This window comes from Pediculus humanus, genomic scaffold, assembly GCF_000006295.1.
Source record: "Pediculus humanus corporis 1103172108193 genomic scaffold, whole genome shotgun sequence".
Taxonomy (NCBI): Eukaryota; Metazoa; Arthropoda; class Insecta; order Psocodea; family Pediculidae; genus Pediculus; species Pediculus humanus.
In genome coordinates this window covers 389,646-410,360 of record NW_002987763.1, presented here as the reverse complement: position 1 = coordinate 410,360, position 20,715 = coordinate 389,646, and the positions used below count along the sequence as shown (strand labels likewise).

Genomic DNA, 20,715 nt, shown 5'->3' with positions numbered 1-20,715 from the left:
AACTTTTTGTCGTCTGCTGTTAGGAAAATAACAAATAATAAATCGCACACGCACGTACGCACACACGTGTCGAATTAAATTTTATTTTTTACGAATTTGTTTCGATTTACTGTTGCTGTATAAAATTTCGCATGGTTTGCATTTTTTTTTTTTCTTAATTTTTTTTACGAATCGATAATTTTTTGCGTAATGATGACGTATAATCGTTTAATAAAACAATGGAATCAATGGAATCGAAACAATGGAAACGCCCGAATTAATATTACGATTCGAAAGAAAAAATTTTTTTTTAAATTTTAAATATTGCGTTTTGAAAAAAATCGTTAGATATATATATATAAATGTGACGTCATAATACAACATGTCGAATATTTTTCGTCTGTCGCAATAAAAATGGAAAAAAATTTTTTATTTTTTCGCACCTCGTCGACGATAATTTTTCGTTTGTAGATTTGTTTGTAGCTTTGTTTGTTGTTTGTTTGTTATCGGGTAACGCGGATGTTTTTTAATGCTATCGACACGTTTTTTTTTTTTTAATTTTTTACCATTGTGAATCATTTTTCCTTTGTTTGTAGAAATGTAAAAAAAAAAAAAAAATTTATATTTTCCCGCCGGAATTTTGTCGCAAATGTCAAAGTTCAATGTTAGGAATTCATAGTCGGATATAAATACGAACGCGATAATACGTTTTTATTATTATTAATTCTAAGAAGAAACGTTTGAATGATTGATTGATTGATTGAGTGAATGAATGAATGAATGAATGACAGAATAGGTAAAAAAAAAATGAGTCACGGAAAAAAAAATTTGGAAAACGAAACCCAAAAAAAAAAAAAAAATGATGAGTTCGTTTGGATCAATGTCGGATTTCATTTTTAAGAAAGAAAGAAAAACAAAAAACAAAAAAAAATTTGGCAAAAGTAAAAATTTCGAAATATTTGGACGAGAGGAAAAATAAAAAAAAAATTGTTTTTTTTTTTTTTTTTTAAAACGATTAAATCATCCAACGCCCGTAGAAAGCGAACGAACGGCGTTCGCGAAATTTTCTTATCGAATCAATTTCAAAAAGTTTTTTTGTAATTTAATTTCGTTCGCCGTCCCTATTGTTTACGTGACGTCATCAACGTCGTGGCACGAAATTTTCTATCGACCCGATTTAGGTCCGATTGTTTTGTTTTGTTTTTTCTCGTTGTATAATCGCATCTGCTTTGGAATCTCCTGCTCCTGAATAATAATAATAATAATAATAATCGTCGACGCGTGTTTTTTTTTTTTTTCTATATATTTCATCTATGACGCATGATTATTATTATTATTATTATTATTATTATTATTATTATTATTATTATTATTATTATTATTATTATTATTATTATTATTGAGATTATTATAATCGGTATCCCGAAAAAACAAAAAAAAATTAGAAAAAGTGCGATTTATTCACATTACGGAGACATTAATCAAACCGTTTATTAATCTCTGTCGTTAAGTATTATTATTATTATTATTATTATTATTCATGGCGGTGGTTCTCGTTAAACTTTTTTTAAGAAAAAATACGATCCGTTAAAAAAATAATATAAAATTCAAATGTATTTTACCTTAAGGGAAATTCAATATTGTTGATGTTGTTGTTGTCGTTTGTTATCGTTTGTTGTTGTCGTTGTCGTTTGTTGTCGTTCATCTTGTTAACCAAGGTTAGAAAATAGTATTAATAATAATAATAATGGGGAAGAAGTCAATTTAACGAGGTACACATTGCGCGAATGTTTTTTTTTCCCTCCTTTTTTTTTTCGTTGTCGATATATCGATCCATCGATCGATCGATGGATCGATAAATCGATGATGCTGGCTAGCTATGGAATAAATTTTGAAAAATTGCGTTCAAATTAAATTCGTAAACAATAAACCGAAATGGGGGAGAAGGGGGTGGGTAGGGGCCAATTTTTTTATTGTTTTAATAAATTTAAAATGGAAACGATTGCCAAAAGACAAAAAAAAAATGACGGTTGCCAAATTTTACGACGGCGGCCATTTTTTTCATTTTTCGCTAAAATCCGAAAATTCGAAATTTCCCTTTTTTTGATTTATTATTATTTAATCAAAAAAAATTTTATAAATGGCGACGGAAAAAATAAATCCGAGAGTTATATCATTTGTTTAGAATAATTTAAAATAATTAATTAATTAATTTATTGTTATTATTAAAGAAACTCGTGTAATATTTTAAACAAAATGTCCGCTGATATAATAAAACGTGTCGCCATTTGTCGTCGCCATCGTCGCATTTTATTAATTGAATCGTTAAAAATAAATAATGATATAATTACTATTATTATTATTATTATTATTTTAATTGTAATAAAGTCACGACGGGATTCGATAAGTCGGACGGTCACGAACGATAATGATAATGTTTTTTTTTTTTTTTTTTGTTAAAATATGTCGGACAAAATGGCGAAAATGGCAAAAATGGCGACCACCCTAAAACGTTTCGTTTTTTTTTTTATTTTTAAAAATCAAAACACAAATTAAATTAATTAAGTATATTTTAATAAATTATTAAATGAATTATTTTATATAATATTTTTTTAACGAATTAAACGTCGTCAATTATTTTCATTATTAGATCAATTTAAAACGAAAATGACCGTTAATTAATTTTTAAATTAACGGATTCGAACGTTTTTAAAAAAAAAAAAAATTGTTTGTACGACAACGTCGGTTACGTACAATGAATAAAAAAAACTTTTTTTTGAAATATAAAATGAATGAGGTTATCGTATGTTAAACATTGACCCCACTCATTTTTTTAAATTTTTTTTTCGTTCAAAATTCAATGTCGTAACCGTTGATTTTTGTTCAAGGTACGGACGTCAAGTATTTCCGAAATAGTTTCCAGTGAAACAAAAAAAAATTTTTTTCTTCTCGAATCTTTTACCAAATATGGCGGCGATTCGTTAAAGATATTTTTATTAAATATTTCGAACATCGTTCGACGTTAAAAAAAAAAAATGTCGTAATAAGTAAATAAATCGACATTGTAAGTACCATTTCTAGTATTTTCAAATTTTTAACCCGGGGGGAGGGGAGGGGGAAATTGTCGCGTGGGTGTAAAGAATTATTTATTTAATAATTTTTTTCAAAGATGATCGCGATCGTCATACGTTAAACATGTTGAAATGAGTTTTTTTTAAGATGAAAATAGATAATTAATTAAAAGAACCAATGAAAAAAATTGATTTTGATGACGTCATTAATTATTACGTAGGTGTTTTCTAGTGACGGTTACTTACCGTGCATAAGATGCACAATTTTTTTATTTTTTATATTAATAATTTATTATTGATTTTGCAATGCGAAAAATTAAAAATGGCGTCGGTGTTGTTGTTGTTTTCGTTACAAAGTTGTCTTTGATACGTAATTTGAGCTTCATTTAAATTTTGTTAACGATCCAAAAAAAATTTTTTTTTTATTTTTTTTATTCAATTTCACTTTAGACATTTTTTTTTTTTTTTTTTTTGGTGAAGAAAAATGCTTTAGTACGCCAAATTAAAATTAATGACAACCGAAACAAATTTTCGCTTTGTGCTTTTTTTTTTTTTTTGTAAATTTAAAAAAAAAAAAATGGCTCGCGAGATGTCAGTCAGGTACATCGTTCGACGATTTCGTAACGGTTTTTTTTTTTTTTTCAAATATTTTAGAATTTTAAAATGCGCAAAATTTAAAAAAAAATAATTTTTTTAGGATATTTGTCCTCGTTTTATTTTTTTTCTTAACGAGCGTAGGTGCTTTATGTACTGATTTAACTTTTAAATTCAAGGGAATTTGAAAAAGAGAGAGAGAGAGAGAGAGAGAAATAAATTTTTTGTCTCTTTTTTATTCAATATGGCCGCAAATATTTTTTTTTATTTTGTATTCGTTAAAAGATTTTATCGGATTTTTTAAACAAATAATAACAAAAAAAATTTCGAATTTAAATTTTTTTAAAGCCAAGGTTTACGTTTTGAATTTACGACTTCCGGTTTAACGAAAAACAACCTTGCCCCTCCCCCCTTTTCCCCTTCCCCCTTCTCCTCCGTGATAGGGAGGACTCTTCCGGTTTTCGAATGCGCGCGCACAAAAAAAATTTTTTTTTTTTTTTTGAATTTCCCGCCAATTCGGTTTCAATAACCGGGAACGATCCGAATTTTGATTTAGTTTTTTAAAAGAAACCAAAAAGAGATGGAAAACTATCTCTCTTTCTCTCTCTCTCTCTCTCTCTCTCTCTCGGAGGTAAACCTCGGTTAGGTACGTACGTATCAGGTTCCAGCCGTATCATTTCTAAATAAGGTTGCATTTGGTTAATTGAAGATTGTTTCAAGGTCGAATTAAAAATTATCGTTATTATTATTATTATTACTACATTTAATTTTACAGTGTTGACTTTAGTTGACTCCACGTCTAGGTCGGTTTAAATACATAATAATAATAATAATCGAATGAGTGAGTTTTTGATTGATTGATTGATTGATTGGATATTCGGTGCGTTACGGGAGTAATTGATGGGAAATTTTCTATTTATAGTCACGATTTTCTAGACGTCTAAGATGATTTTTTTAAATCGTTTTGTTTGTTGTGCAAAATCGGAAACGGGAAAATCCCTCCCTTCCCCCCCAAAAAAAAAATTATTTGGGTGCAGCAAGTTGTAATTTATCAAATTTAAAAATTAAAAAAAAAAAAATTCAAAGAAGGCGGTGGGGAAAAAAATTTTCGATGGAAAAAAAAAAACAATTTTTTTTAACATTTAAATAATTTTAAACGCGTCGGGTAATGATAATAATAATAATAATAATAATAATAATAATAATAATAATAATAATAATAAACTGGATAAAATGCGTGAGGGAATAAATAATATTTATTATGACGGGGGGAAGCCCCGAAGAAAAAAGAAAAGAATTTTTTTTTTTTTAAAAAAAGTTTTCGAATTATTAAATTACAAGGCGGGGAGTCGGAGGGAAAAGGAGGAAAATTCTTGAACGGGGGAATTAATGAAAAAAATATTGTGCAGGTTTTTAAAACGAGACGGAAAATTCTGTTTGTTTTTGAAAAAAAGGTTTGTTGTAGGTACGAATAATTACGAAGGTTTTTTTTTTTTTTTTTTACGTGAACCTCTAAGCGGATAACGAAAATAAAATGAAAGAAAATTTTTTCGACGGAAACTGTTTGTATTATTATTATTATTATTCATTCATTCATTCATTCGGAATTGAACGCAAAAAAAAAAAAATGGCGGAAAAGAAAAAAAATCGGTTTTGACGCGAAATAGATAAAAACGTTTGTCAGATAATTTTTTTTTTTTTTAATAAATAAAACCGCAAATGATAATAATTGAATTATTTGAATGTTTTCGACGACGACGACGACACCTTCGTTATGAAAATCTTCGTTAATCTTCGTTACCCTTCTCGAAAGCGTTCGTTAATCTTCGTTACCCTTTTCGAATGCGTTCGTTAATCTTCGTTACCCTTTTCGAATGCGTTCGTTAATCTTCGTTACCCTTTTCTAAAGCATTCGTTAATCTTCGTTACCCTTTTCGAATGCGTTCGTTGATCTTCGTTACCCTTCTTCAAAGAGTTCGCTAATCTTCGTTACCCTTCTCGAAAGGGTTCGTTAATCTTCGTTACCCTATTTTTCGTAACTTTAACTTAAATAATTTTCGTTACTTTCTTTCTTCTACCCGTTTTTTGATTACGCGTATATATAATTTTTTTTTTTGGGGGGGGGGGTTGGGAAATCTAAAGCGGAAATTCGAACAATTCAATAAATTTTTTTCCAACACGTTTTTAAAATCTAGCAAATAAGACAAAAAAAAAAAAAAAGAATAATATGTATAAAGTCTCTCGTCCAACCGTAATTGAATTTCATTTAAAAAAAAAAAAAAAAAAAAAAATGGCGGATAAATTTAATGAAACGTTTTCGCGAGGCCGTGCCTTCTCGTTGTCCGTTGGCGTTTTTCACGCCTAAATCGGTACATTTAAAAACTCACGTAAGGTATTTTTAATAGCAAGGTTTCGTATCTCCTTGTGTTTCAACCTGAAATTAAAATTTCCACAATAATAATAATAATTATCTCGATCGAGTTTGCGACGGCGACGGCGACGAGCCGACATTTTTTACATACTCTTCGATTTAATTTTTAATTATTATTATTATTATTAATCTTTAATTAATAATAATCGAAAAAGAGGGAGGAGGAGGAGGAGGAGGAGGGGGGGGAAGGAAAAGGAGACGTATAAATAAATAAATAACAAAAGTCATTTTAAATGAAATTAATTATTATTTTATTGATATTTCGATTTAATTTACGATCGATCGATCGATCGATAGTTTTTTTTTATTAATTTATTATTAATTTAAATAATAAAACGTTTTTTATTAACGTTCGATTCGATTATTTTAATTATCGATCGATTCGATTCGTTGCGAGTCGATGTACGTATGATAATCGAAGGAAACGACCGACCGGCGGTAGTAAAAAAAAGATGGCGGGAGGGGTTCTTCGGTAATTTTTTACCACCTACGTCGAATCATTGTCATTCAAATATTATCGATAAAGCAAGTGATGTGAGGTCAAAAGGTCAAAAGGGTTGTTAATAATAATAATAATAGCAATTATTTGCAAGGAGAGAAAATTAAAACGAAAAAAAAATAAAATTTTTTTTCCACGGATTTCATCATACGCCTAACACGATCGTATTGCAAAAAATACGTCGTCGTCATATACGAATCCTACGCTTGCTTTCCAGTAATATAATGATGATAATAATAATAATAATAATAATAATGATAAAAACTGGGTTTAAAATCAAACGAATTTACCTTGACCGCATAAACGTAAATGCCCTTCGTAAATGTTGTTTGTTGTTGTTTGCCCAGCCCAAAAAAAAAAAAAAATTCATCCGTAGTAAACTGGTTGAAATTATTTTTTTTATAAATTTTATGTTTTTCCATATCGTGGAATTAGAAAAAAAAAAAAAGAGAGAGAGAGAGAGAGAGAGAGAGAGAGAGAGAGAGAGAGAGATAATAATTAATAATAAATTTTATGTAACGAAAATTAAAGAAAACTTTTTTTTTTCGAAAATAAAAAAGGTTAACGAGTTTCTACGAACGTTTCGACAAACGCACAAAAAAAAATTTTTAATTAATAATAATAATAATAATAATAATAATAATAATAATAATAATAATAATAATAATAATAATAATAATAATAATAATAATAATAATAATGATGATGATGATGATGATTTTCGCGTTCGTTTCAATGTTTTCCGAACGGATTTTCCCCGCGAAAATTTTTTTTTTAATAAACACGAACGCGAACAGGGAAACAAACGAACAAACGAACGAACGGGTGTAAAGAGAAAATTTATTAAAAGAGATTTAAATTAATTGGATTAGAAGAATTACCGAGGGATTAAATATTTCGGATTAGGATTAACGTTTAGCCGTTTGTCGTTTGTTTAATTGAGTGATTTAAAAGAAAACTAGTTCGTTTGGTTTATTATTATTATTATTATTATTATTATCGATAACGCGACGCGGCTTCTGTTTTGTTTTACCAAATTTATTTATTTACTTCCTGCAGGAATTTTATAAAACTGTCTCGCGTTTTTTGACGTCACGATTATCACGTCATCGTTTGAAAAAAATAAATAAAATCATATTTCGGTAAATGTTTATTTTTGGACAAACGATGATGCGTAATTAAAAAAATGTCGTCGTTAAGGTATTACGTCACGATGACGAAGGTGGTGACGTAGTGAGGGGGTCCCTCACCCGATCCTCGTGTTTTGTTTGTGTCCAACCTAAACCGTCACGAAGATTTTGTTTAAATATGATATGTTTACGCGAGGTTTTTTTTTTTTTTTGTTTTCCATACCTAGTTTTGATACCTAGTTCTCAAGGTTGTTCTTATAATAAAATTCATCGGATTGACGAGCCTGATTAAGAAAAAAAAAAAACCATTCATTGTGCTAATCTAGTTAGATTTTTTAATTTTATTTTTTTGTTTTTAATTCCAGATAAAAAATGACAAGCGTACAGCATCACATCGTGACGCAAACCCATTCGACAACGACACATTTAGATAATCACCTGGGTAATAAATTTTTTTTCTAGAACTTTTTTCCTCCATTTTAATCACGAAACGATTGTAAATTTTTTTTTTTTTTTTGCGTTTCCTTCAGATGCACTCCTAGACGATTTACAAACGAGTGTGACTCGTCCGGGCACTGCTTTGGCTTTGGCAACACAAAGCAATCATCAATTAATGAATGGTGGAACCTCACCTTTTGGAGGGGGTCAAATTAATCTTCCTCCAGGAGCTAGCGGATATAGAGAAATAACGACGACCGTCACGCGGGACACGAATGGAGTTCCGATGACGTCCAGAGAATATCAAATCGAATATTTAAATCCGGCTAATACGGTTACGGTCCTGGATGAACGATCTCCGAGTCCTTCGCTGGAGATTTTGGTAAATTTTCTTCTTGTTTTGTTTTTGGTTTGTCGTGTCCTGGATGGAAAAAAATTGTTTTTATCTTCTTGCAGAAAAGCGGAGATTTGGCGGGTCATCAAATTCAATCTTTCAAAACGGAAGTTTACGATTATAAAATAACGAAAACGAGTTCTTCGGATAAAAAAAATTCGGCCGGATACGTCGCCAATCAGAGAGGACTGGAAGATTCTAAAAGTCACGTGACCGAATCGAGATCCTTTTACCAGGATACGCCGCAGATTCAAGACGGAGGAACCGCACAATATTCGAGATCGGAAAAATCCGATAATTATCGGGGAGAAACGAAAGTGAGCAAAAATCTCAACGAATTGGACATGCTTTTGAAAGAATTGAATTCTCCACCGTCTGGAATGCCTGGAGAAAGTAGAACGACGCCGAGGAGAGAACAAATTCACTCGGTTGAAACAAGAATGGCAAGGAGTTCGGAAAGGTAAGGAAATTGTCTCTTTTTTTTTCTGTAATTTAAGATCCGCCATTAACGTGATCCCGTTTTTTTTTTTTAGAAGTTCCGATATGCCGTCGACGATGCCGAAAAGATCGGCTTCGGCTACCCGAGAAATGACTTACACTCAGGAAAGAAGTCATAATCGTATGAACCGTGACCAAAGTCCGGTGATACCATCGGGTAGTTCGAAATCACCACCGAGAAACGTCAACGTTAAACGCGAATACGTTATGGAAAGCAGCAGCACCAGCAGCAGCAATCAGCACATGTCAAGACGAGACAGCCCGAGTGAGTTTTCTTTTGCATATTTTTGAAATGATAATTTTTCTATGTTTACGTAAAAGAAAATTTTCTTTTTCAGGTACAAGGAATAGATCAGCGGAAATGTCTCCGACGCTTCGTAGAAGAACTCCAAGTCCATCGGGCGATTACAGGACTTCGAATTACAACAATTATCCGATGACGCCTAAAGAAATGTCACCGACGACGAGAACCGTAACGACAAAAAGTTATAATTATTCATCGAACACCGGAAGAGGAGGTGGAGGAGGAGGTACTCCTCCGACAAATTTTGACGAACCTCAACCTTACAGGTCACCCAGTCCTGTGAGTTTTCCGCAAAAAAGATCGCCGTCGTTGAGCGGAAGGAGCGTGAATCGAAGCGATTCCGGTAGAGCCGTTTCTTACCAGGTACAAAACCTTCACGTGATCACTTTTTCCTTTTTTGGGTACAAAAAAAAAAAAAAAAAAAAAAATTTTTTTTTTAAAACAGGTTTCTCCTCAACCTTCCGAAAATCCAGCTGTCATCACTTATAAATATTCAAGCCATTCTAGAGAACAAAGCAGGTATCCCGCTGGAGGATACGAAGAAAGAAGAGAATATAGAGAAGAACCCACCGCATCGGGTAGACCTTTTCCCTCCACTACTCCCGTACCTACCGGAGAAGTGCAGAGCCCACCGAAGAAGCTCGATGATCTCATGGCATCGTTTCAAGATTCAAACGTAATTTATTTATGTTAACGACTTTTCGAAAACAACATTTCCTTCTTTCTTACTTTATTTAATTTATTGCTTCGTTATGTGGTGGTAGGTGAGGTCCCCTCAGGGCGGCGGTGGCGGAGAATACACGCATAAAATTGAATACTCTAGAGAATCTCACGAGAGACACGGAGGAGGAAATTTACAAAGATCACCATCGTTTGAAAGAAACGTGAGACCATCAAACGTCAATCAATCTTATTCTCACCAACAGCAACAGCACCATCAGCAACATCATAATCAATATCAACACAATGAACAATATCAACAAAATCAATCGTACCACCAGCAAAGGGAACAACATTCATCGGGCGGATACCAAAAAGAATTTCAAAGAAGGGAAGAATACCACACGCAAAATCAATATCCAAATCATTACCCCCAACAACAACAACAACAACAGCAACAGCAGCAGCAGCATCAACAGCACCATCAATATCATCAATACCAACAGAATCAGGGTAGTTATCAAACGGAAGGAAACAGGGAACAATACAATCAATATCAATACCAACAAAATTCTTCATCAAAAGGAGGAACGAACGAAGCCATGATGAATTCTTCACAATCCTACAGATCGGGTTCGGCAAGTAAATCCGTGGCGGGACCACCCGTGTATTATCCACCAGGAGTCGAACTTTTTACAAAAAAAGAAGAAGCCATGTTGAAAGTAAAATCCTTTGATTTAACAAAAAAAAAAAAAAAAAAAATCCTTCCCGTTTCGTATAAAATTCATTTTTCATTTATTTATTTATTTATTTTCAGGAACAGGGTAAGGGAAAGAAAAAATCAAAATCGGAAAAATCAAAATCAGAAAAATCAGGGAAAGGAAAAGGTGTTCCATTGTGTTTGCCCGTTTGTTGTGCCATGCCTTGTTGTATAATGTAAACAAACAAACAAACAAACAAACATATATATAATTGTGTAAAATGTAACTAATCCGTGTCATTAGACAAAAAAACGATATTTTAACGACAAAAAAAAAAAAAACGAATTTAACATTATTAACGAATTCATTATCATTATTATTAATTTTTACGCGCGTTCGATCTATCGACGATTATTAAATAATAATAATAATAATAAATATTATTAAATATTTTGACAAATAAATAACGAATAAAAAAAAATTCTTCCTACCTTTTTTTTACGACCGCCATATTGAAAATAATAAATAAATTTATTAACATATCGGCTTGTTTATTAATTAACGCGGTGATGATGATCATTTAAATCAATCGTAATTAATAATAATAATAATAATATTTAATTAATTAATAAATAAATAAATGTAATTATATATATATTTTATAAATAAATAAAATTTAATACATTTTAATTTATTTTTATTTTTCATTCACGCCCGACGGGGAGTAAAACAATGTAAACAAAATAAAAATGGCGCCGAAATAAAAATTAAAAAAAAAAAAGCAGAAGACGTAGCATTATGACGTAGTCATTTCTTTTTTCGAATACGTAACGGTTAAAATTTGTTTTCATCTCCGTCAATTAATTTTAATTATTTATATTTTTAGTGTAAAGTTTTGTTTAATAGTAATTGTTTTTAAATCGAATATAAATAAAATGTTTATAATTATTATAAACGATGCCATTTTTAATTTCGATTCATTTGAAAATAATTAAATAATATTTTACCGGTCGGTTGACGACTCATCGTTATGCATTTCGCGTACGTGTTTTAGATTAAGAACAATTTTAGTGTGAAAACCATTAAAATAAAACGTTTTTAATTAATTAATTAAATAATTTATTTTAACGTAAGTATTAATTAATAATTATATAAGATTTAAAAAAAAAAATTTTAATTAAATCTACTTACAAACAATTAAAATGGTGAGACTGCGTTAGATATATCTATGCAGTCACGAGATGACAAAGCTTAAAAAAAAAACATTTTTAAATTAAAAAAATTTACCATGCCGTATTAAAATCTATATAAATCCCATTCATTTTACGTTTCAAAAAATTTTTTTTTAAATTTAAAATAAACTCATTTCGTATTGTAATTTTATACGTGATCATATGTCATCTTAAAATTACCAACTGTCATGGCTGCTGTTAATGTTTTGTCATTTGGAATCAGTAAACGAACGATTTTAACTACTTGTGATTAACTTTTTTTTTTTTTTTTTTTTTTTAACTACAATTGTGTGTCATATTAATTTTCCGTTCATTTATAAATAGTTAATAAGAAGGAAAAGAAAAGATTTTGTTTAAAAAAATTATTATTTGCATTAGAAGTCGGTAAATTAAGTCACATATTAATAAATCAAGTAAGTAAAATTTTTTTTTGAGAAAAAACCGTTGATTAATTATTATTTAATTAAATTAAAGTTTTAAAATTTATTTAATTATTATCACGTGATGTAAAAAATTATAATTTAAAAAAATTTTGTTGATTCATTAAAAAAAAAAAACAAAAAATTTCACTAATTAATTTTTCTCATTTTATCTCTACCAGCCTGTTTTTGATTTTTTAAATTTATTTTAAACTTATTAATAAATTTTCATGTTAACAATAGAGATAAGACCTTTTAAAAAAAACAAAAAATAAAATTTCATATTCGATAATAATAAAATAATTAAAATTAATTTTTAATTTTCAGAAAATTGTTTTTTTTGTCTTATGTCGATTCGCTCATTAATCATTAATCGAATATTTTGATGGATATTGAAAATGATAAAATGACATGTAATGAAAATTCTCAATCGGATAAAAATGTACATTGTTTTACTAGTAATTCAGCAGGAGACATCACATTTTCCATTTTTAGTTACATTAAAGAAGCCATCAAGGTTTGTTATTGATTTCAAATTAAAAAAAAAAAAAAATTGTCATCTCGATTAATAATAAATACATAAATGTTACAGATGATGGCACTAATGAGAAATCATCGAATGCTTACCGATGTGATATTAGAAGTCGGTGCAGAATCGTTTCATGCTCACAAAGTTGTACTCGCAGCTGCTAGTCCATATTTCAAAGCCATGTTTACAGGTGGATTGAGAGAATGTGAAACATCTCATGTTAAATTACAAGGAATATGTCAAACAACAATGGCAAGGTTATTGCATTTTATGTACACTGGTGAAATAAAAGTGACAGAAGTGACAGTTTGTCAAATATTACCAGCTGCGACAATGTTTCAAGTAAGTGAATATTTGATATTTTTACTTATAAGGTTATCCACCATTTTAATTTCTTCTCGGAATGATCATGACAGGTTTCCCATGTTATCGATGCTTGTTGTGATTTTCTAGAAAGGCAATTACATCCATCGAATGCAATCGGTATTGCTAATTTTGCCGAACAACATGGATGTAAGGAACTGTCGAAAAAAGCGAATCAATTTATCGAAAGACATTTTGTTCAGGTATGATGATCATTATCATCAGATACTCATTATTCGAATGATTCGAGTCAAATTTAACTTTTTTTTGGTATGATTAGATATGTAAAGAAGAAGAATTTCTCCAGTTGTCTGCATTACAATTAGTTACACTGATAAGAAAAGATGAGTTAAATGTACAAGAAGAAAAAGAAGTTTACAATGCTGTTTTGAAGTGGGTAAAGTTTACATTTTAAATCAATCGATATTTTCCATTTTGTTTTTTTGAGTATTTTTATTAGGGATAATTAAAAAAGAAAACAAAATTTCAGGTTAAGTACGATGAAGAAAGTAGAAATCCAAAAATGGAAAATATTTTATACGCAGTACGATGTCAATATTTAACCCCTAATTTTTTAAAAGATCAAATGAAAAATTGTGACGTTTTAAAAAAACTTCCTGCTTGTAGGGAATATCTGGCAAAAATATTCCAGGTTTTTGTTGTTCCCTTTAAAATGTTTCTTTGGGGGTTTTGGAGTCGATTAATAATTTTTTCAAATTCGTTTTTCGTAGGATTTAACTTTGCATAAGAAACCTTGCGTCAAAGAGAGAACTCCAAACACTACGAGAATAATTTACATAGCCGGTGGATATTATAAACATTCCCTTGATATTTTGGAAGGTTACAACATAGATGACAAAACGTGGGTCCAATTAGCTAATTTAAGACTACCAAGATCGGGATTAGGGGGGGCATTTTTAAAAGTACATACAATGAAAATTACATTCTGTAATTATGATTGTATACGTTTTTTAAATGATTTTTCACGTTTGTAAGGAATTAAAGATGGCGTCGTTTGTTTCAGGGTGAATTTTATGCTGTAGGTGGTCGTAATATATCACCGAGAGGAAGTTTCGATTCGGATTGGGTAGATAGATACAATCCTTTAACCGATACCTGGAGTCCGTGTTCTTCTTTAAGCGTTCCTAGAAATCGTGTCGGTGTGGCTGTCATGGATGAACTATTATATGCTGTCGGTGGTTCTGCTGGTTTAGAATATCACAGAAGCGTCGAAAAGTATTTTATCATTTTGTTTTTCTACGACGATACCCCCCGCTTTTTCTTTTTTGAAATTTTGCACGTCGTTTTAGGTACGATCCGGAAGAAGATCAATGGACGACGGTTGCGTCGATGAAAAATAAAAGGCTTGGAGTCGGTTTAGCCGTTGTCAATAGAATATTGTACGCGATCGGAGGGTACGACGGTGAAAAAAGGTTGAATTCTTGCGAATGTTATCATCCGGAAAATGACGAATGGAATTATATAAAACCCATGAATACAAACAGGAGCGGAGCAGGTAATCGAATGTGGTTCCTCAAGTTTCACGGGTGGTATAGCTGAAGACGATTACGGTTTAACATAATAAAGGAAGGAAATGTTTTTAGGAGTCGCAGCATTAAATCAATATATTTACGTCGTGGGGGGTTACGATGGTGAAAATCAACTTAAAACCGTCGAAAGGTACGACACGGAAAAAAATTTTTGGGAATTTGTCGAACCAATAAAAGCAGCTAGAAGTGCTCTTAGCGTTAGCGTTTTAGATAATAAATTATATGCTTTAGGTAAAGATAAACAATTGAATGTTTTTTTTTTTTTTTTTTTAATTCATTTAATTACGAGGGTTTCCATGTTTTCTCTCTATCTCTCTCTCTCTCTCTCTCTCTTTAGGAGGCTACGACGGTTTATCATTTTTATCAATTGTAGAAATATACGATCCGGAAACGAATTCATGGGAAGAATCAACGCCTTTGACAACGGGACGTTCCGGTCATTCCAGTGCCGTATCCTATCATCAGTGTCCAAAACACAGACGAGGTTTTTGAAAAACGAATAAAAAAAAAAATTTGTCTATTAATATTATTTATTTCAAACGAAAGAGTTTATATAGTTTAAACTAGTCCATATTTAATAATTTAACGCTTTAGTCATTTTCGATTGTTATTTAATTGTAGAACGAAGAGAAGAGAAAAAAAAAAGTCTATTTAAAATAATTTTTTAATAAAATAAAAACAAATATATTTAAATACATTTTTTTAATTTTTTTATTTAATTAAATAAAATAAATAAAAAAGTAAAGTTAAACCGTAAACGCGTTTGTGAAAATGAACGTACACAGTCACGTGACCCCCCGTCCGTCGGCATCGAAAAGTTTCTCGCGCGTTTTTAATTTCGTTTTCGGGGCCCTTTTGTGACTCACGCATGCTCACCCCACCCTACGTAAATGCGGACGGCCATTTTAAGAATTGTCGTGTTGTCGTTTTTCCGCGATTTCAAATTAATTACAAGGTTTTTTTTTTTTTTTTTTCGAGTTATTTTTTTTTATTTAAGTTTCATGTTTTAATATCATAATTTTTTTTATTATTTAATATTTAATCATCAGGGATAAGGTAAAAAATATAATTTTATTTATTTATCGTAGTTATAAATATAAAAAAACGGTACTTTGTCAACAGTAGTTTCTACACTTTATAAAAGGTGATCATGTGAACCGGTTTGTTTTCACCCAAGCCACCATTGATGCAAAGAAAAAAATTTTTTTTATTACTTTATTTTACTTTATTTTCGCGACAATTGTTTTTTATTTAAACGTTTATTCGTTGTATCAAGGTACGTTTTATTAATTTAATTAATTAAATGTTTTATTTAAATTGACATTCACATGTTACAACATGATGAATGATGTCAGTAAATTGCAATGGCGGTCGAAACCACCTGTTATACATGAGAGCCTACTTTGATTTTACAATATAATTATTCATATTATTTAGACTTTGTTTAAATTATTCATTTTAATAATTATAATAATAATAATTGTGACTTAATTTTTTATTTTACGTCGTTCATTTAATTCTTCAAAGTTTCTTTTATTATAAATATTTGTGAACACACACACACACACACACAAAAAGGAAAAAAAAAAAATTAATTAGCAAATTATTTTTATGTCATTATTTTATAGGTGACATTCATTTAATATTAATTATTATCAATTTAAAAGGTTTTTTCTTTTCTATTTTACTTCTTGTGTATACTAAACAATAAGTTTAAAAAAAAAATTCTTCTTTTTGTTTAAAGTTAATTTCTTTCCCCCCTCTCTCTTTCTCTTTCTCTCTCTCTATTCGATAAATATTTTTTTTTCATTAAAATTTTATTACCAATAATAATAATAATAATTTTTTGTTTTTAAATGATTGAATTTGTAATTCATGCATACTTATACAATTAATAATAATATTTATTATTAATTTCGATAAACTTTTTTTTTTTTTTTTCTTCATTAATTTGTCGTTTTACTTTTCTCAGGTGTTTGTTATACAAAAGTCGAAATAACAATTTTTTTTTTTTTTTTTTTAAAATCATTATGTACTCATTATTATCATTATCATTATTAATTTACTGGGGTTTTTTAGTTTTTAATTATGAATAATAATAATAATAATTTTCTTTTTGGAAATGGGTAAAAAAAAATTTTACATCGACAATCATAATAATTATATATTCGATAATTATAAATTATAAATCAATCGAATTGAATTCATTAATAAAAATTTATTATGTGAATTTTTTTTTTGTAACAATTGAGATTTTCTTTCTCTCTCTCTTTCTCTTTCTCTTTCTTTTTCCCTTTTTCTTTAAGGAAAAAAACAATTTTTTAAAAAAATTAATATTCGAATGTGAATTTAAAATCATTTTTTTTTCTCGAATGTTAAAAATTTTTGATTTTCAAGTCACAAATTTATTATTATTATTATTATTATTATTATTTGTTAAAAATCATGTTCTACTCATGTGTGTGTGTGTGTGTGAGTGTATACATATGTGAAAAGTGTAGGTGTTTGAATGTAATGTAACAATCAATTGTTAGATTTTATCGAGTAGATTATGATGAGTTAAACATATTGACAAATTTCAATTCGTTTTTCACATTGATGATAAGACATTATGATGGTTAGAGTCGAATGAAAGCATTTTTTCTTTACAACTTATTGAAATGATTAATGATGAAAATGTTTTTTAAGGTTGTCTGTCACGTGTGACAACCTTAAAAAAAAAAATTCTTGTCTTATCAACAAGAAAAATTTTTTTTATCAAATATTGCATCAGATGTTTGATTGTTTTTTTTTTTTTAAAAATTATGTTTATGTGTTTAAGTAAAAAATTTAAATTTTGTTTGTAATAAGTAAAAACATTTCACTTCTCTCTCTCTCTCTCTCTCTCTCTCTCTCTCTCTCTCTCTCTCTCTCACACACACACACAAACTCTTTCATTTCGAGTGTTTGGAAATAAAGAATTCATTGGGAGAGTAATGAAAATAAGAAAAAGAGAGAGAGAGAGAGAGAATGTTTCACATGCTATTTAAAACAATTGATGAATCGAAAAAGAAAGAAAGAAGTCAAAGGTTATTTTAAAGAAGAAGATGGAGAAGAAGAAGAAGAAGAAGAGAAAATCCCATTTTAAATGGAGAAAGTATTTAGTTTTTTATTATTGTAAATCCATGAATATAAATTTCGTGGCAGGAGAACGAAAAAAAAAAAAAAAAAAAATTGTTTCGGAAATAATTTACCTTAATTTATTATTATTATTATTATTATTATTATTATTTATGTCAGGCTAATGAAAAAAAAAAAATCTATTGAATGTCTGAGAAATATTTTTTTTTAAAAATCGAACTGAACTTTGTTGTTGTAGTTTTTTTTAATGCCAAAAATGGTTTTTTTTGTTTTTATTTTATTTTTTCTTCATTTCATGGAATCGTCGACGTAAAAAAAAAAAGGAAAGAAAAGGAAAAACAATAATAATAATAAATAAAAATAATAATAATAATAAAAGGAAAAATAAAGTAAAAAACGTTTCCGCCCCATCAAATGATTAATTTAATTTAATTTTTTTTTTATTTTTGTGTTGTTTTCTTCTCGTTTTTGCTTTCCTTTGTTTAGAATCGAGAAATAATAATAATAATAATAATGATAATGATAAAACGTATTAATAAATTAACCCCGATTAGATGACGATTATTAGGTTTTTGAATCAGGAATAAGGAAGAATTTTTTTAAAAAACCGCGAAAAATGCGGGGGCGTGTTGTTGTTTCCTTTGTTGATTTTGTCAAAACAAAAATTAATTTCCCCCCCCCTCCCCCATTTTCTTCTCTTTTAGAAAAGTTTTTTCTTCTGGTCATTTACCCCCCCCCCCCCCCCCATAAACTCCTCCGACATTTTAAAGTCGTTTTTCGATAATGTGACGTCATTTCAGACGATGATTTTTTTAAAAAAATGAATAAATAAATATTTATATTGAAGTTGTAAAGCGTGTGTGTGCGTGTGTGCGTGTGCGAGGTGTGTCCTCTCGTTGCGTTTCATATAATATTAGAAAATGTGATTAAAAAGTTTATTAATAAAATGTTATTTTATTCGAATTTATTATTATTATTATTGTGGTTGTTGTTGTTGTTGTTGTTGTTGTGCGGTGTCTGCCCTTCAACCTACGTAAAAATTGATTGAAAATTAATTTTTTCGAGGTTGTTGTTGTTGTTGTTTACTTGCTGGAAATATACGCAAATAAAAAAAAAATATATAACCTTTGATGGTTGTTTGATTTTTCTAGAAAACCGACCGGAAATGATCGTCTCCCTACAAAAAGATGCCATCTTGTTTCCTTAATATTCGTCACTTATCGGTTGTTCATCGTGACAACGACAACAACAACCAGAGGTTGAAAAAAAAAAAAAAGTGACGTCACTCGGTTGTACTAATTCATTTGTTTGATGGTGAAGAGATCGAATGAGTGATTGATTGATTGATTTATATATAGGATATTTAACGTTAGAAACGAATTGATGATGATAATAATAATAATAATTTTTCTTTTTTTTTTTTTTCTTTCCAGATAAGAGTGATTTAGAGTCGAGGAGCGAAAAGGAAAACCGTCAAAATGCCTAAATTAGTAAGTGTTGACAAAACAAAAAATATTTTTTTTCCGCCATTTTTTCTTATTATTATTATTATTGTTTCTTTCTTTCTCGACTTCTTTTTTTTTGTCACTCGTATCTAGCAAGATTTTTTTTTTTTTTAACGTTTAATAATTAACATATTAATTAGTGCTAGGTGCGAAGTACGCGAGTATTGTTGTTATTATTATTATTATTTGTTACTCCGTCACCTTTTACGCACTGACGTCATCACCGCGATTTTTTTTTTTAATTGGAAGGTTTAAAATCTTGAAATTTTGTTGTTGGCTGGTTGCAGGAGAGAATTAGTGTTGTGTCTCTCTTTTAGAATCCGATATTTTCGGGGGGTGGGGAGTGGGGCGGGGAGAGGGACGTAGAGAAAAACAAAATAATAATAATAATAATGATAACATTGAAGTCAGGTATGAATGTGACTGTCGCGTCGAAAGAAAAGAAGAAGAAAACCAAAGAGTGTGCTACTGCTGCTGCTGTGGCGAAAACGATGAATAAGTCTTTGTTTTTTTTATACCTTAAATATATCGGGGGGGGGATAACGCGGGGGGGAAAAGGTAAACGGAAATCGTAAAATATTTCATGTGCAATTGCATAATTATAATGACGAAAATAAAAAGTGCATTGTACGCTGATCAAATAAAATAATAATATTGCAATCGGAATTTGTTTGTCAAGTTTTTTTATTGTTTGATTGTTTCTTTCTCTCTTTCTTTCTTCCATTTCTTTCTTTCATTTTCTACGAGAATGAAAATGTGCGATGGAAGAATGAATACGTGCGAACGTGCGTTTTTTCTCTCTCTCTCTCTCTCTCTCTCTCTCTCTCTCTCTCGTCTGAAGATGCTCGATGAAATTCGAAAGAGAGAGAGAGAAAGAGAGGGACGAAAGGAGGAAAAAACTACATGTAAAAAAAAAGTTGTTAATTTTCTCTCTCTCTCTCTCTCTCTCTCTCTCTCTCTCTCTCTTTCTCTTTCTCTCTTTCTCTCATTATTCGAACGAAACGTAAAAATTTATTAACAATTTGTATAAATCACGTACGTACGATACGATTTTTTGCTCGGAACAAAAACAAAAAAAAAAAAAAAAAAAACAATTTCGTACTAAACGTTTAGTACGCGCAAAGCAGAAGAAAAAACAATTTAGGACAAAAAAAAAAAAAAATAAGAGAGAGAAAGAGAGAGAGAGAAAACGACGACAGGTTAATTAATTAATAATAATAATTTGCATTTAAAACATTTGAAAAATTTGAATCATTCGGCCGCGAGTAAATAATATAACGGGTTTTGCTTGATTATTG

At 29.7% G+C, this 20,715-nt stretch overlaps 2 protein-coding genes across 2 annotated transcripts; both read left to right on the top strand.

Moving 5' to 3' along the window:
• Positions 1-8,076: 8,076 nt before the first annotated feature.
• On the top strand, positions 8,077-10,938 carry Phum_PHUM424500 (uncharacterized protein; the record flags this gene model as incomplete). Its single annotated transcript, XM_002429186.1, has 8 exons — positions 8,077-8,146; positions 8,235-8,524; positions 8,599-8,996; positions 9,070-9,299; positions 9,373-9,701; positions 9,784-10,014; positions 10,103-10,720; positions 10,816-10,938. The coding sequence occupies 8 exons, from the start codon at positions 8,077-8,079 to the stop codon at positions 10,936-10,938; spliced, it is 2,289 nt and encodes a 762-aa protein (XP_002429231.1).
• Positions 10,939-12,735: 1,797 nt separating this feature from the next.
• Phum_PHUM424490 (uncharacterized protein) lies at positions 12,736-15,284 on the top strand (the record flags this gene model as incomplete). Its single annotated transcript, XM_002429185.1, has 10 exons — positions 12,736-12,867; positions 12,943-13,221; positions 13,296-13,445; positions 13,523-13,639; positions 13,733-13,894; positions 13,974-14,165; positions 14,267-14,478; positions 14,553-14,758; positions 14,847-15,023; positions 15,130-15,284. 10 exons carry the CDS (start codon positions 12,736-12,738, stop codon positions 15,282-15,284), a joined length of 1,782 nt encoding a protein of 593 aa, XP_002429230.1.
• Positions 15,285-20,715: the final 5,431 nt, after the last annotated feature.